Source organism: Melospiza georgiana, chromosome 10 (assembly GCF_028018845.1).
Source record: "Melospiza georgiana isolate bMelGeo1 chromosome 10, bMelGeo1.pri, whole genome shotgun sequence".
Classification (NCBI taxonomy): domain Eukaryota; kingdom Metazoa; phylum Chordata; class Aves; order Passeriformes; family Passerellidae; genus Melospiza; species Melospiza georgiana.
This window is the reverse complement of record NC_080439.1, coordinates 11825217-11841547: the sequence shown is the minus strand read 5'-3', so window position 1 is coordinate 11841547 and position 16331 is coordinate 11825217. Positions and strand designations below refer to the sequence as shown.

The window sequence follows — 16331 nt, the reverse complement described above, 5'->3', positions numbered from 1 at the left end:
ATTCGTTTTACCTCAATATGTATAAAGAGGAGGAGAACCTCTTACACTGTAAAACATGTTCTACCTACTCTAAAAGACTGTTTACATAAAGGTTGATACAGGATTTCAAAAGCCACACAGGATGTTTGGAAAAATTATGTACCTATCATGAAAATTTTACACTCATAGCACCTGTTTCAGAGATCAGTCAAGAAAACCTAGGCAATTTGCCCTAGATCACCAAAACTCCTATTCACAATTCCAAAATATTATGTTTTCTAAAGGAAAACAAACACAATTCACTGGGATTTCAGTAACAATACTTGCAATAAGTATTTTCAGTGTGGCCAAACCGACACTATTAAAAAGAAATACTTAGATTTTGAGTTTATTTTAAGCAAAACATTTACTTTATATTACATTTTGGTTGTAAAATATGAAAAATATGCTTCATACTTAGGTAACCAACAGCTATTGCAGACTTCTCTGTCCTACTGAACACTGGATATAAGAACTTTCCTAATTACTTTGCTAATTGAAAGACAAACACCAATCACAATATTAATTTATTCTGAATTAAATATCCCAAGTCATATTTTAAGACAAAAATTAGTTTCTACATCAAACACAAAATAGATATCTAAGAAGAATGGTCACCTGTGATGTGAACATGCAGGTATTTATGTAACTACAGGAACTTCATTTAACACTAGGGTTTTTTTCTTTTCCCTTTTGCACAGCACTGTTTTTTCCACTCCCAGACCAGGTGCACAGCTGGGGTTTAAGTGGAAGTCTCACAGAATGGCACAATGCTGCCAAAAAAACAATGGTGTGTGTGTGCAAGACAAGTCAGTCTAAAATCTATTGGGTGTGCAGGCAGACAACAGGAGACAACCTCAACCTGGACTGTCACCTTAAAAACTTTCACTGTTTAAAATTTTATTATATTAATCATAAAACACTAATGGTTTTCTAGCACTTTTTGAGTTACCCAGAGCATTAAACTACTGTAATCCCTCTGGAAGGGGAATCTCCCTTTAAATATTACTCTGTTTTAACCACTCTTTTTAAATATATTTATATAAGTGAAGTTACATCTAGTGTAAATTATATTATCTCACTATACTACCTATGTTCACCTTAGAATCAGTAAGATCTGACCATATTTAAGAAAAATCTGTATAATATTAAATAAATGCCAGCACATGAACAACCCACATCACACTGAATATTCTCAAGAACAGTGGTAAATTTACTTCATTTCCAGCTTATTCCAAGACACTGTAGAGTGTGTACTTACTGAGATCTTCTGCAAGCTGGACTCTCTTGCCAGTTAGGAGCATCACCTTCTTTTCATTGTCTTCAGCAAAATCTTCAAGCACTTCCTTTACATTCTTCTCCAAGCGCCTCACTGTAAAAAACCAAAACAACAAAGCAACCAAAAAAAAAGTGAAAGGCAACACTTTTGCAACTCCAAAGACCTAAGGACAGGATTTTGGGAAGATCTGTTAGAGATACAATATATGTTACCATACTTCATAACCTGATAGGAGAAAAGGCAAACTTCTGAACACAGAAGCCCCTTCTTTGGGCCATTAAGAATGGAAATTCTTTGAGAAATATTTTTAAATTTCAAAGGGTATTTCCCCTCTAAGCAAAATTATAATTGGATGACTTTTTTAGAAAGAGATAATTTTTTGTCTCAAGCCCTTCCAGTGAGTGAGCCTTACCTTCAGTGTTGGTGAGCTGCTGCCTCAGGGTGTTTGCTGTGATGGCCAGCATTCGCTGTATCCGCCAGAAGAGCACGATGTCATTACATTCGAGCTGCAACGACAGAACCTGTGGGGTCAGACCCCTGGTGTCCACTGAACATCCTACACACACAAGAATCCCTTGACACTTTTAGCAGCAACTGTAACCTCATGTATATATATCCAGGCCTTGCACAAAATTCCCTCAGAATTACTGGTGTAGGTAACAAGGAAACACATCAAAAATACTTCACAGGAACCACATCAGCCTTATTTAATGCACTGCATCACCTTCATGTCTGCTATTTTCAACAGAAAGAGCTGTATCATGGGAAACCATGGAAAAACAATTTGCACACACTTTATGCAGGCTGGGCAGTGTAACCTGATGCTCACTGGAACACCACTGCTGGTAGCAAATTCACTGAGAGACAACAGCTGAGCTCCAGGCTGTGCCTCCCTGCATGACAAATGCTTCTGAAGACAGGGCTGGGCCAAGAGCTGCATTTGTTAACAACAGAAGAGACAGTTTCTACACCTGCAAGGATGGCAGGAGGGAGCATTAAGTTCACAGTAGGGCACCTTAAAAAAGACAGGAACATGACTAGCAGGTTTAAGTGTCATGAAAAGGTAGGTCTCCATACATTCTCTCTTATCTCTTACAGGCAAAGGTATTTCTAAAGTAACAAATATTTTTGGCTTCATGGCTTAGTAAGAGAAAAAGTGAGGACCTCTATCTTTCCAGCAGTTTCTCTTTGATTTAAAAGATAATGGTAAGAAAATAGTGTAATCTTTGAGTGATTTGATCCATACTGTCATTTCTTGCACAAGCTCGGGTTCACAAAACTGGAAAAGTTATTTATAAAGACCTGTTTGGAAACTTCATAGCTGTTCATTTTTTTCCCTATTGATCACACATGGTTCCAAGCATTAACGATAAACATTTACTGACGATAGTTTTCCTATAAATCCATAGGGATGTTTTCTAAATTTTTTTGTATAAGTGAAGCAAATAACTATCAATGGGAAAGCAGGAGAAATGGCTATCAAAAACATATCAACAGCTGTACACTACTGGTTTTAACAGTGCATTTTCAATACACAAGGATTAGAAACAGATGTTTAGGTCATGGCTGATACCTAGTGGTCATTTTACATAATTACCACCAGGATGGCATTTTGTCCATTACAAGCCTCATGTAAAACGTATCTGAGATCACCAGCTATCTGGTCAGGCTACTTTAAAGTACTTTTAGATTCTTTTTTCAGCTGAAATAGAAATATTAAGGCAAAACACCAGTATAGATGAAGAACATCTGTTCTTTAATTTACCTCTGAGTCCACAAAATGCCTCTGATAATAATAGAAGCCTCTTCGACATAGATTGCAGTGGCTCAAAGCAGACTTCAGGAAGTATCTTCTATAAATTTGGTGCCATGTGTCTTTAATCTAGGAAAAGAGTATTTAAATTTGACTAAATAAATAAATACATACACTCACTATCGTGCTTAGATTAATTATTGCATTTAATTTTAAAATGTAACTCCAAATTCCACTGTTCCTATCACGTAACATGCATCCAAATATTTCCCAGCAATTTGTCTGCAACTGGGATATGATTAATGTGTTAGTTACACTTGGCAAACACTACAGATGACTTGTCAATTTAAAAACCTACTCTTCCATGAACATAACTGAATGCTTAAAAATACAGTTTGTGGCCAAAACCTGTTTATATTATATAATAGAAAACATTCTTTACATTCACACTGAGAACACATTTTTGAGTTGTACCCATTAATTTACCAATTAAACCAGATTAAAGCTTAGAGAAATATTTAATGGGTCTTATGTAAACAAACATTTATAACTTTTCTTGATTAGGTTTATTATGTTTCAATTCTTCAAAATTAAACATGTGTATCAAGATGCCTCTCTGGAAAACCCATAAAACATAATTAAGAAAATCAGTTGCTTAGCGAGATAAACCTCAGTTTCCACTCAGCCTCCTCATGTAGAAGATGTGGATCACTACTATGACCTTTATAAAAAATGCTAAGTGCTGTATAGGAAAAGAGCAGCAGATATTACAACTCTTCTTCCTAGAAGAAGTGCATGTATTAATGGTGCAAAGGTAGCCAAAGTTATTGCAGAAAATAAATCACTGCTATAGAAAATCTACATCTATTACTTATTAATGTCTCAATTCTCATTTATTTAAAATCTCACATTTAATGAGACAAGAGGTCTAATTACCCTTCAGGGCCTTTCACTGCAATGAGATATGTAATTTTCCAGAACATTTCAGATGTACAATACAATCCCTCAGGACACTCTAAAAGAATCCTGCCTTTTTCTAAGTATTTTTTTTTAAAAATTCTCTTTTCATTGTACCAATGAACTCTAAACTTCACATACAACCACACGGAAAGCTGTAGGATACACAGTATGTTTTTACTGTAACTTGCTCACAAAGGCCTTGATTACATCTGAACAATAATTTCTAACAAGTTTTGTTACAATGTAGGCAAGAAAGTCTGCTCAGCAGATTCTGATTCCAGTCTAAAGGGACAGATTCCAAAGTGCTGCACAGCCTTTGTCTGCCAGCCAACACAAGTGTGTGAATTGCGTGCAAGCAGTCACTCAGTGATTTGTTTGGAAACATCTGCATTACAAACTCAGTATTCAGATGAAATCTTTTCTTTGGCATCTAGAAAACATTCAAATGTTCACAGGGGGCTTCCATGTGTCTTGTTACAATTCTGCATCTCACCAGACATGGATCCACTGCTACTCCTCTTGCTTCCAGATTCTTTCTGACAGTCGTTACTTCATCATTTGCCAGATAAGCTGGATGATCCTCATTGCACTTGATTAATTTCTCAAGTTCATTTTTTGTTTCATTACGAATATTCTAGGATAGGAATGATTAGTTGGAATTTATTATTAGCGACACAGAGATCATCAGCACCTCCCCAATAAACACTCTATCTGCTTAATAAGCCAGGGCAAAAAAAACCTCTGACACTATTAACTATTACTTTTAAGTTACTTCAAAAGGAATTTGTGCAAAGACACATCAAATATAGCATTTTTAACGGATAATTCACTGTCAATTTAATTTTCCCCTTTTCATTGTATACAGAAATGCAGAACAAGAATAGAAGGGTGGGAAAAAATCATTGGTGTTAGCCCCCTTTCCCCTAGATGAATATCTGCTAGCAGGGTTTCACATTCATATGTCACTTGTGACACAGATTAAAACTGTAATTTTTGACTATTAGCTAGCAGGAACTCTCCACAGGTTCATACCTTTAACCTGCTGCTCATAAAAGTCAACTAATATAGGCTGAAGTCACTACCATGCTCCAATAGCTGGCTGCATATAGCTAGCTGTAAAACTCTTTTCTGCAAAACAATTACTTCCTAGTCTATCCTTTTAAATTCTGCTTACTTCTTTAATGTATGAATCAGTCTGAGAAACATCTAGGAAAAGTAATATAAAAAGCCTATCATCTCTGGTCATTGAACAAAAGGTGCAATTAAAATTCAAAGGAAATTTCCAAAAGCTATGAGCAAATGAGAGGAGATTCTATGATGAATAGGGCCTATCAGAAGATACAACTGTGCAAATGATAATGCTATCACATACTAATTAAATCCAAGTAGAGCATGACAGGAAACTGCATGTGACTTCTGTTTAGAAGGCAGGCATGAAAAGTATAGAAGAAAATAGCCCAGTTTCCACCTGCTTACATTGCTTTCTTTCTACTGCAAGAACTTCAATACACAGGTCAATGGCATAATAGCAAAGATGTAATTCAGCTAAAAAAAGGAAAACAGTTTACAAGTCACTCTGTAGATGGGAGCATGGAAATGTATACTAAATTCTCCATGCTATTTAAAACAATGACAAGTGAGGTTTTTTTTGTAGCCATCTAAATAGTGTGAAGAGAATTGGTAGTTTTGAAAATTTATTGAGTAATAATCAAAGTTTTCTAAAGGTAGTGAACTGTAAATTCTTTATTTTTTTTTACTATTACCTGTTCTTTGGTGCGGCCTACCCAGTGCAACCATCTTTTTTTCCAGTCTGGACCCACCATATCTTCAATAACAGATTCAGCTGAAAAAGGAGGTATGATGTTAAGTATCAAACAAAATATATGCAACCAGTCAAATTTAAACTTTCAAAATTAGTATGTGAACAAGAATGAACATTTAATGTTGAAGAACATAAAACAGCCCACATTGAGTTAAGTCAGGTGTATTTTACTTCAAGCAATGGTTGATGTATTTCACTAAAATTTAAAAATTACTTCCAACCAGTAGATAGTTCAAGAAGTATATAAAAAACACAACAACCCTCTACTGAGATCACCCTCCTCGTTCCAAATCATGCACTAAAAATTCCTCAAATCTTATCTTGCCTGCAACTTGCATCAAAACTGATTATGTTAGAAACCACAAACAGACCAACAATTTTCCCTGAATTTATCCTGTCCTCTTACATGTGCATTTAGACCATTTTTTGACTTTATAGATATCTACCGCTTCTTATTCAGTTGCCTCATTTTAAGAGCAAGAGCATGAGAGTTTTCAGGCTGCATTTTGCTAAATATTTCAGTATCACTACCACTGCAAGCAGTCACCACTATGTCAGCTGGGTGATATGAAGGCTGCCCTTCAGTGAAGTGAGCTAGCTCAAGACTGGCTCAGATTAAAAGGGGAAGAAGAGTGGAATACATGACACCACTCACTGTCTTTGAGCCGACTCTGGAGCGTCTCTTCCATGAAATGAATGGCTGCATCCCACTGCTGCTTGTCAGATATGGACCGATCTTCTAAGGCATTGTGCTGGATCACCCGCTGCAATGCACAATGTCACTTCAGCACACAGCAATCATTCATTCAGGATTTAGTTAGCAACCCAATTCTAGTATTCTTTTCATTTTTAATGGCTGATAAAACAGATTCTATTGGGCACACACAAGAGATTCAAGATGCACCTTTCAAGGCACTGCCAAAATTATTTTCGTGTGCCTCTGATTCTTTTCTACAGCCTGCATAAATAATGGAAAAATAAAGCAAAAGATATGAAATCCCTCTGGATTACAGAATCTATAAAGATGGAAATGAAATTATGTTATTTTATAGGGCTACACTGAACAGAACAAATAAGCTGATGCCAAACAATTCTCACCAGGCTGCCCTAGTGCAGCCAGTGGATTATGGAGGACATTCATGAATGAACCAAAACAGTTTTATTAGATACTATTTAGGGTAATAACTAATTTAGGGCAATAACTAATAAAATATAATAATGAAATGGGGAACACTGAATTAAAACATCATATAGAAAAGGTGAGATGGACACAAAAATAATAATTCTATGATTACAGCGTAAGAATGCAAAAATACTGATTATTCAACTCTAATAAAACCATTTCAAGGCAAAAAGCCCACTACATTATACCAGGCTATCCTCCGCTCTCTCATTCCATTTATGCCTCTTAATAGTTTCTTCTTTGACAGCTTGCTTCAGTTTATCAAATATATCATCATGCTCTTTTCCTTTTTTTTCTGTCATGAAGCGGGAAAATTCTTCTTGCAAAGTCTCCCATGCCACCTGGAAAGTTAGCAAACAATTTCTCCTGAAATGGATCATTACACCATACACCAGCTGATAAAGGCACATTTACTACAATTCTTTCAAGTATAAAAATCTGGAGACTTTCCAAAAAAACCCACACAAACATAAATCACTGACTTTTCCTTTGCTGCCTTATCCACTGCTAATAAAAGCAACATTAAACTTTGCTTCACTGTATTGTAGCAAGCAGAATTCTGTTAAACTTGCATAAATCTATTAAATGTGAATACACCTACTTGAGGGGTTTGTTAACCTTGCAAAAATAGGTTCAGGTTTTTTTCTTTAATAGACAAAATTCACCAGAAGAGCAAAATACAATGTTTTTGCTCTGAATGGTTCTGGGACAGCAAGATCTTGCCAGCCTTTTCTGACATGTTAGCTAGTTAAAAGAACAGCAGTTCAGCCATTCAAACATCATCTTACTTCTCTGGAGTTATGCTTTCATTTTACATTTTAATTAAGTTTTAATTTGATTTTTAAATTTAAATAACTAAATTCTCACCTCTACTGCTTTATTAGGCAGTTGCTTGTCAGTCCACTGCTTCAGTTTGATGTCCACAGTGGTGTTAAATGTCCCTGAGTTTGCAGTCTGTGCTGCTGGCAGGTATATGTTCTCAATCACATGAGTAGATACCCTTTCCCATAAAGTTTTCTCAAGCATCTCCTCCCTAAAATGAGAGTTGTAACACATGTGATGGTTTCCAGTACACAAGTGACTAATAGGTGTGCATTCAATTTGTTAGGAACACGGAAAACAACATTACAGACCATAGGAACACAAACCATCGTCCAAGAAAAACAGTTTCTTACTTATAATTGATAATGTTGTTTTCTAGAACTCTATTGTAAAGGCAAACTTCTCCTAGTAAATTGTAGGGGAAAAAAAAAACCAGAATTACTGTACCAGTGCTTTGGGGTGACCTGAGTCAAACTTATGACTTCATCAAGAATCTCATTCTTTGCTTTCTCAAACAGTTCATTCTGTGCAAAAGGAAATAATAAGATTATGTGTAGTTTGATCATGTCTCCATACAAAAGGTAAAAAAATTCAAGACCTTTTCCTTAAGGCCTTTAAGCATCAAATGATGCCTCCTGGTCATGTTCTGAACAATGTGTATGCATATCATCAGGCACCCTGGTTTACCATACATCTTCCCCCCCAAGTCTTGCATGCCTTTGCCCAGGCATGGCATTTCAATACTCAGGATATCTATAAAAGAATTACAAAATGAGATCCCAACTGTTTTGTTACTCAGTCTGATAGACCAGAGAATGTAACTTCTCTTTGCCAGTTCTGTCATGATCACAAAGAAACACTGACCTATCCCTGGGGCAAGTTAAGTCAGGTAATTGTATACTAGAAGAGTGAAGGACTTAAATGCTGAAGCATCACAACTCTGAAGAACAGTATTTCCTTCCCCTACAATAATTTACCCTGTCCTAACATCTTGAAATGTCAGTACTTTGTGTTAACTTTAAGAAACCTTTACAAATGAAATTATAAGGCATAAATTTAGATTCACAGTCTTCAACCCTTAGCAGCACACACTAACAGCAGCAGTGTAATTTACCCTGTCAAGCTCTCGCAGCCGGGGGTAATTGTTCTTCCATTCTGTCTCCAGATTGAAACGTGTGGCTGCAAAAATCAGAAACAGGGCCTTGTTCTTTTATTTGTCTATGAGCACTTCATGACAACCTTAGAAGTTCAGCAGGTCTTAAAATTGCTACAAATGTTGCTTATGAAAAACTCTCCAAGAACTTTAAGAGTGTCTGCAAATGAGCAGAAACTTTTTCTGTCTATGCCAAGATACTCTGTCTACAAATGGCAGAATTCATGCATTAAAAAAGCACAGAGGAGTCATTCAGCTTCCAGCTCTGCACACATCAGCCCTGCCCTGGCTGACCAGATGGTACTTTTATATAGGAAGCCATTTTAAAGATCTTAATCCAGTGGAAGAACTGTATTTTGCTCACAAAAAAAACCAACCCAACTTGATTTTTGTTCTTCATACTTTTTTACTCCTTTGATTTTTAGAGCAAGTAGTACTTTGCAACATAAATTACATTTTTAGTTTTTTTCCAGAAATTACCTGGGGCAATTACCAATTTATGGGAAATGCTGATAATAAAAAATGTAAGAAAAACAATTGCCCAAGCATGCTGGTAAAACATTATATGCATATGGAAGAAATAATTGTTTGATAACAAGCTGCTAGTTCCTTTTTTTTCAAAACATGTTTACCTTTAAAAGCATCTGCCTGCTGCTCCACAGACTCTCTCACCATTTTCCAAAAGCAGTCTGACACAGCAAGACTTAAGTTCTTGGTTGTTACCTGATGTGCTTTCAGCATACTTGTCCTGTAAAGAAAGACAGCCAGAGGAAGTTCTCTGCATATCCAAGCTTTCAGGCCCCCATTTTCTGCTCTCTAGAATAAACTCTGCTTCTCAGAGCAGAAAATAACATGTAACTGTGCACCTAACCCAAATTCCAGTCTCTTCCTCTAAAATACTCAGTGTAGATCATCACCAAAGCAAGGAGAAAAAGCCTCAAAACAAAACACAGGAACAAAAAGCCCCACCCTAAGTAAGTTTTTATTCTAGAGGTTGCAGTGCAGGTACCACAGTCCCAAAGATCATGTACTGTACTTTCCTGAAGAACACCAGCCTGTGAAATCAAAACTCCACTCAGTGAGTCTCCCTCAGAACACACAAACTAACTCATGGTCACACCAAGACAACTGACATTTACAGGCACTAACACTCACTTTTGGGCTGGATTTACTCCTCTCAGCTCTAAGTGCTTAGACAGGCTGAAACTTAGTTCTTGTAGGGCTGATGGAGAGACACACAAACCCTGGAAGAGTGGCCCAGAACTGCAGTGGAATCAGCTGCTGCCTGAAGATGCCTGTCTGTATCCACTGACTTACAGCAAGCATCAGGAAACCAGGATAAATTGGTCTCCTCAACACGATACTTAATTTAAGCATATTAAATCTCAATTGGTGTTTCCACATTGCAATCCTTTTAAATTCCACGAGAAAATTTGATGCTAGCATTTACCAACACAAGCTCATTTTAACAGAAAGGATTAAATAGCAACATACTTTAAAAGCTTTGAATTCTGAAAAAATTCCTCTTCATATTCTTTAATGGATTCAATGCTTTCACTGCTGTTTCCTGCAAAAAGAAAAGAGTGCTGCAACAGTTCCATTCAGACAGCTTTCTGGGCTACCAAGAACAAAATAAGCAGAGCTAGAGCTCTCTTTACCTTTTCCAGTAACAACTGCAAAATAACCCAAAGCCTTCATTGGGAATAGTTTGCCTTCAATGATTTGCTGGATCTATGAAAATAAAGGATTAAAAAAACCCATCAATTACTTTGCACAGAGATATTCCACAGTTTTAAGGCCAGATCTAGTCATAGCTGTGCATAGACTACAGCAGGAAGCAATTTGTCATGGGATATGAGCTCTACTGAGATTGAAAACAAAACAAATTAAAAAAATAAAGGCATAAATCAAAAAAGGCATAACACAGCAGAACACAAAACACAACAAAAATGCCTATATCAGAATTTCCTTAGCCTTTCTGGGAAATGGAACTTGCTCAGGTCACCTTCATGAAAGGAATCAGTATTACAGCAAGCTGAGACTGAAGTCCCATAGCTGATCATTAAAAGCAAGGCCTGAGAGAGATTAAAACAACAACTACCAAAAAAATCATCAACTCAATACAGAAATAAGCACTCAAACCCATCTAGAACAGGCAGGTGAGGTCCAATATCTCTGCCAGCATCACAACTATTTTACCATGTGTGACTTCAGCCAGCACAATATGAGAAAAAGAGTTTCACCTCTTTGGACTCACCCTGTTTGGACTGGCCACATTTTTCTCAGCAAGATCAACCTTAGTCAACACAAATATTGTCCTTTTTCCTTGGGGATCCATTTGGCTGACTAAGTCTGTGACAATACTGCGTTCTGCATCCACTGACCCATCTAAAATAAATACAAAGTTTATTTTAGGGACTGTGTAATCTAACAGTACTGAAAACACAGTAGCCATCATCAAGTTTCATGTTACAAATTTAACCCCATAAAAGTAGACTTATGTTCCATTTTTTGGATACACATAGTGGAAAAATTGCTTTGTTCCCAGAATCAAAACAAAGCAGTTTATTGTAGTTCTGTAAGTTTTCAAGAAGTACCAGCTTACTCAAAATATTCAACATTATATTATATTCAATATTATTGCATGCTACCTCCAAAAACACTTCTGTGGAAAACTTGAATTTTATTACCACCACCATTTTTCTTTAATGCTACAATAACTCTTAGCAAAAAGTTGCTTTTGCCACAAATTTTGCACAGATTGCCTAATTTATAAACAGATATTCCACAGCATGCTGTTTTGTACACTACACAAATTATCACAAAAGGAAAAACACCATCAGAACAGACTCCAGAGTAACATATGAACCATGATTAAAAATACAAGTGGATAATTGTTTAGACTCTTAGTACCTTGAATACAGAGGATGATGGCATTAGGATTCTGCATGTAGGCTCTGCTGATGCTAAAGATAGTTTCCTTCGTATCTGGAGCCATACCTGATGTCACAGTCTTTAATATGCATTTGGAGATAAATATTTAAAGAAAAACAAAGAAAACAACCTGTTAAAAAATCCTCAATGGCTAATGTTCTCATCAATAACACCACTTTATTTACATGTCTTCATTTTAAAAATTATTGCCTACTCACACTAATGACTCCAGGTAAATCAACCAATACCATTCTCTGCAAACCAGGACCTTTCACACTTAAGGAGATGGTCTGTGAAATTAAATTGAAATTTACTTTGAACATAGTTACATAGACAAACACATATATAAAACTATATTAACACACATATGTTTTATTCAGCAACAACTCATAATTTTAAATAGGAAGTACAACTTTTAATGCAAATATAAATGCAGCATTATTGTATGAAACTGATTTTAACAGTCCAAATACACCTTGTATACTGCAAAACACAAAGTATATGCAGACTGGATTCATCACAATCCCTCTGCTGAAGAATACTTCCAAAACATACAAACACAGATATTTACCATGAAATATTTGAAAAGTCTTACCTCAGTGCTAACAGTGCACCCTTCTTTCACACTATTTCGCATTCTGATTTCTATTTCATTTCTCAAAGCTGCAAGCTGTTACAAGAAAAGCAAAATATCAAACAGAAAATTCTTTATAACTGTGATAGAAGAAAAATTACCTACACAGAAAACCACTTTTAGTTAGGGATGAAGATCTCAATTTATAAGTATTATTTCAAATGCATCTTTAGTAAGTCTGGTAAATGGGGAAGGCACTAAATGACAGATTACCTGAAGATCCCTTCATGCTTCAAAAGTGTCTTGGCACAAGGAGCACTCAACATTTTATCCACTTCAGTGCTAGCCAAAGAGATAATTTAATAGCTAATACAATGCCTTGCCCCACTAAACATCTTTCACTCTAATTAAACAGGGGCTTAGAGATCACAGAGATACAAAATTATTCAGAGAATCAACAGAAGTAAGTCTCATTAACTTCCAGTCACTTTATTATACTTACATCCTCCTCTTTGGTCAGATCAAACTCCCGAGAGCTGTCTTTGAATAAAGCCACATGGTGGGGGCCTTCACTAAGGGTCACCTAAATGTTAAAAGCTTTAATGAGAAAGTATAGCAAATCTAACACAGAGAAACATGAGAAGTACTTGACATATGTATACTTCCCTTTGTAGTGACACAGTTATATGTAATGATAATTTTGCACAAAATTACTAAATGGTACTGGCTCCTACTCAGACAGTACACACAGATCATATGCAGACCTGCAGAGCTCTTGTCATTGGCTGAAACAACTCCCTTGCTTACAGGCCATTTTATAAACCTATGCACATGGATGCTTGTCATAATCAGAGGGAGAACAACGCAGCAAATGCTGATTCAGAGATGAGGATGTTCCTTACCTTGACAGGGGAACGTGTCATCATCTCCCCAGACCCTCGAGGGAATATGCGGGCCTGGGCGATCATTTCTAACACACTGGTTTTTCCTGCACTTTGGTCTCCAACCACCACCACCTTAAGTGAAAGTTTAAACAGACATTGGCTTTTGGAAGGATATTTTGGAAGTTTAGATAAAAGCTGACTAGGAAGACACGCATCTCTATCAACATTAGCCATTTCCATTTAAAATGGAAACCCGAGCACAGCAGCAGTAAGTGAATCTAGACAGGGTTTATCTAAGAGCCAAAACAGGCTTACCATGGTTAAATTTGTTATTTTCAAAAATATCTAATTGCTTTTAAAATGAAAGACATGTCTTAAGCAAAAAGGTGGAGTTACAAGAAAATAGCCAAGCACTAACTCTGGATTATTCTGGAATATAATGAAATGCTCTATTTAATTGTAAAACTGGTGTTTCAATAGAAGTAATTGAACTTGTTATCTACTTACTCGAGGTAGGTGATCTTGAGTGTTATAACTGGCATCATAATCAGACAGGATGTCAAGCACTTCAGAATACATATCAATCAAGGACTTCTACAAAAAAAAAGTACACAGAGAAAACACAGCCAAATAAGAGAACAGAAGTTTCAGACTACTTCTGTAAATTTGTGCAAAAATGATTTTACTTTCTCCTGATGGTTTGAAACCACAGCTGTCTATACTGCAGCTATCTTTGTTCTATGAAATACATTTCCAAGTAAAGTCACTTCCTGACTCCTGTGGATGAAGGGGGAAAATGAAAGATCCTATGTACAGCATAAGAGAACAACAAAGTGCAAACTTTGCAGCTTTCAGGTTAAGCTAAATTGAGTTTCTTCTATTAAATATCTACAATTATTTAGTTTGATAAACAATAAACATTAACAAGGATACAGAGTTATCAAACTTATGCACAAGTAAGATTCATCTTTCCCTTCCCAGAGGAAAGAACAATATCCATACAGGTTAAGAAATCACACAGAGAAGCAGAAAACATCTATTTTTAAAATGCTCAGGATGTTGGCAGACAAAAACAAAAGCTAGTCTCACTGGATTTATACAGTCATTAAATGATGTTCCCTGACCCCATAACTTACTCCTACCAAACTCAATGAGACCCATGACAAAGCACAAAGATATCAGACTGTGTGTGTAAAAAGAGTTGGAAGCAAGATTATCTGAAAATACAGTCAGGCTACATGAAAAACCAAGCCACATTTCCCAATTCCTTAGGTAAGTTATTTAGTTAGACATGGTATAACCCCTTCATGGTTTTCAATTGAAGCCACCTCCGAAAGTTATATGGTTAAAGAATAAAAGATGTATGAAAGTCCTGATGACTCAAAAAATTAACAGAGATATTCTAAAACAAATGTTAGAAGTTTATATATGAATTAACAAATGCAATTTAGAATAGCATAATGGAAAATATGGTGTAATTATATTTCAATGTGGTTTTGTAACACATACCTTTAACTTCCTCTGATGAATTCCCTTGTCATCTCTTTGTAGTACCAATTTTCTCAATTCTTTGTTCTCCTTCTCTAATCGCTCAAGCATTCTTTGGTATTTGAGCTATAAAAAGTAGTACAAACATATTTGTGTAATTATGGATGTAATAGATTCACATGAGCAAAGTCTTACCTATGAAAAACTTAAAATCCTTCAGGCAGGTCTTTCAGAAATATAGAAACCTTCATGATCACTAGTTACTAAGAATACAAGGTCACTAAGAGAAGAGTGTCAGAATGACTTTATTTTTTGCAGTGCAACCCATTTGCTTCAAAAGTTTTTATAAGAGCACACTATTCAAACCTCAGGACACAAAGATCAATATTAAAGCATCTTAAGCATCATTTTCAAAGAAGCTACACATATGGAATCAGACAGAAATCAGTGTCAGTGGGAACTGGCCATTCAATCAAAATGGGCAAGCCTTGTTTAGACCCTTTCTTCAGCATAACATCTCAGATTGGGACAACTGTACCAGCTTAGCCTTGTTTAGGAGATTGTAGTGGTACTCTAAAGATGAGAGATGTATATAGTTTTGATATCTGCTCTGAAAATGTTTGTCTACAATGTGGAAATGTATTTGGCCTGAGCGTACTTAAAAAAAATAAATTTCAATATGTTATTAAAAAAATGTAAGTAATAAATGCACTCAAAACTAGCAAATATATAATGAAGTTAGGAAAGCCCCTATAAAATATAGCTGAGCCAAAGAACCAAACAGTTTAGAAGCCTGCAGATAAAAGATTAATTGTACATTAATGTGAGCAAGAAAACCCAAACATTGACAAATATGACTAATGTGCATCATCCCTGAAAAAAAATCCAACAAATAACTAGTTCTGTCTGGCCTATCAAGGTGAGATTAAAACTTGGTTGCAATGAGGTCTTGCTTTCTATAAGTCATTGTCAGAGAAGAACAGACTAGATTGACCTTTGCTCTCTGCCAACACAGGGGACTCTGCATTGATACATTCAGAGACTGAAAAAAGCACTGCATTTTTACCAAATATACTTCAGGTGTGCTTTTGTCTAGTAAATCTGAGTCTGCTACACATAAATCACTACTTCAGGCAACAATAACTCAGAAAAGTCACCTGAGTGCGTAGTAGTTCTTCTTGAAGTTGATCAATCTTCTCTTTGTCAGAAACCTACAAAGAAAAATAACCATGGCTACCATCACTTGTTTAGTTTAAGCAATGTAAGTAACCAAATTATGAATTGGAAGTTTCATTCCATATAAGAAAAGTGACTTGACATGCATTTTACAGCAAGTAAAATTCTTCAATTAGCATTTGAAATTTAAAGCTGATGGAAAGCCCCATCTGCAACAGGGGCTTTCCATCAAAGAATTGTCTGAATTTCAGTACATGCAAATGTAGAAATTAACACTTCAAGACT

At 36.0% G+C, this 16331-nt stretch overlaps 1 protein-coding gene across 4 annotated transcripts in view; it reads right to left on the bottom strand.

Moving 5' to 3' along the window:
• The window catches only part of OPA1 (OPA1 mitochondrial dynamin like GTPase), a 49409-nt gene that overhangs the window by 17744 nt on the left and 15334 nt on the right, over positions 1-16331 (bottom strand). For all 4 annotated transcript variants that reach the window (XM_058030942.1, XM_058030944.1, XM_058030943.1 and 1 more), the window contains 22 exons: positions 16028-16081; positions 14892-14996; positions 13890-13976; positions 13401-13514; positions 13001-13081; positions 12520-12594; positions 12143-12214; positions 11904-12003; positions 11248-11378; positions 10649-10721; positions 10485-10557; positions 9623-9738; positions 8952-9016; positions 8285-8361; positions 7883-8048; positions 7204-7356; positions 6488-6596; positions 5774-5853; positions 4504-4644; positions 3063-3179; positions 1710-1803; positions 1280-1390 (listed from right to left, as the gene is read on the bottom strand). In XM_058030942.1, the coding sequence (XP_057886925.1) occupies positions 1280-1390; positions 1710-1803; positions 3063-3179; positions 4504-4644; positions 5774-5853; positions 6488-6596; positions 7204-7356; positions 7883-8048; positions 8285-8361; positions 8952-9016; positions 9623-9738; positions 10485-10557; positions 10649-10721; positions 11248-11378; positions 11904-12003; positions 12143-12214; positions 12520-12594; positions 13001-13081; positions 13401-13514; positions 13890-13976; positions 14892-14996; positions 16028-16081 (2194 nt within the window). The remainder of the gene's footprint in view (positions 1-1279; positions 1391-1709; positions 1804-3062; positions 3180-4503; positions 4645-5773; positions 5854-6487; positions 6597-7203; positions 7357-7882; positions 8049-8284; positions 8362-8951; positions 9017-9622; positions 9739-10484; positions 10558-10648; positions 10722-11247; positions 11379-11903; positions 12004-12142; positions 12215-12519; positions 12595-13000; positions 13082-13400; positions 13515-13889; positions 13977-14891; positions 14997-16027; positions 16082-16331) is intronic.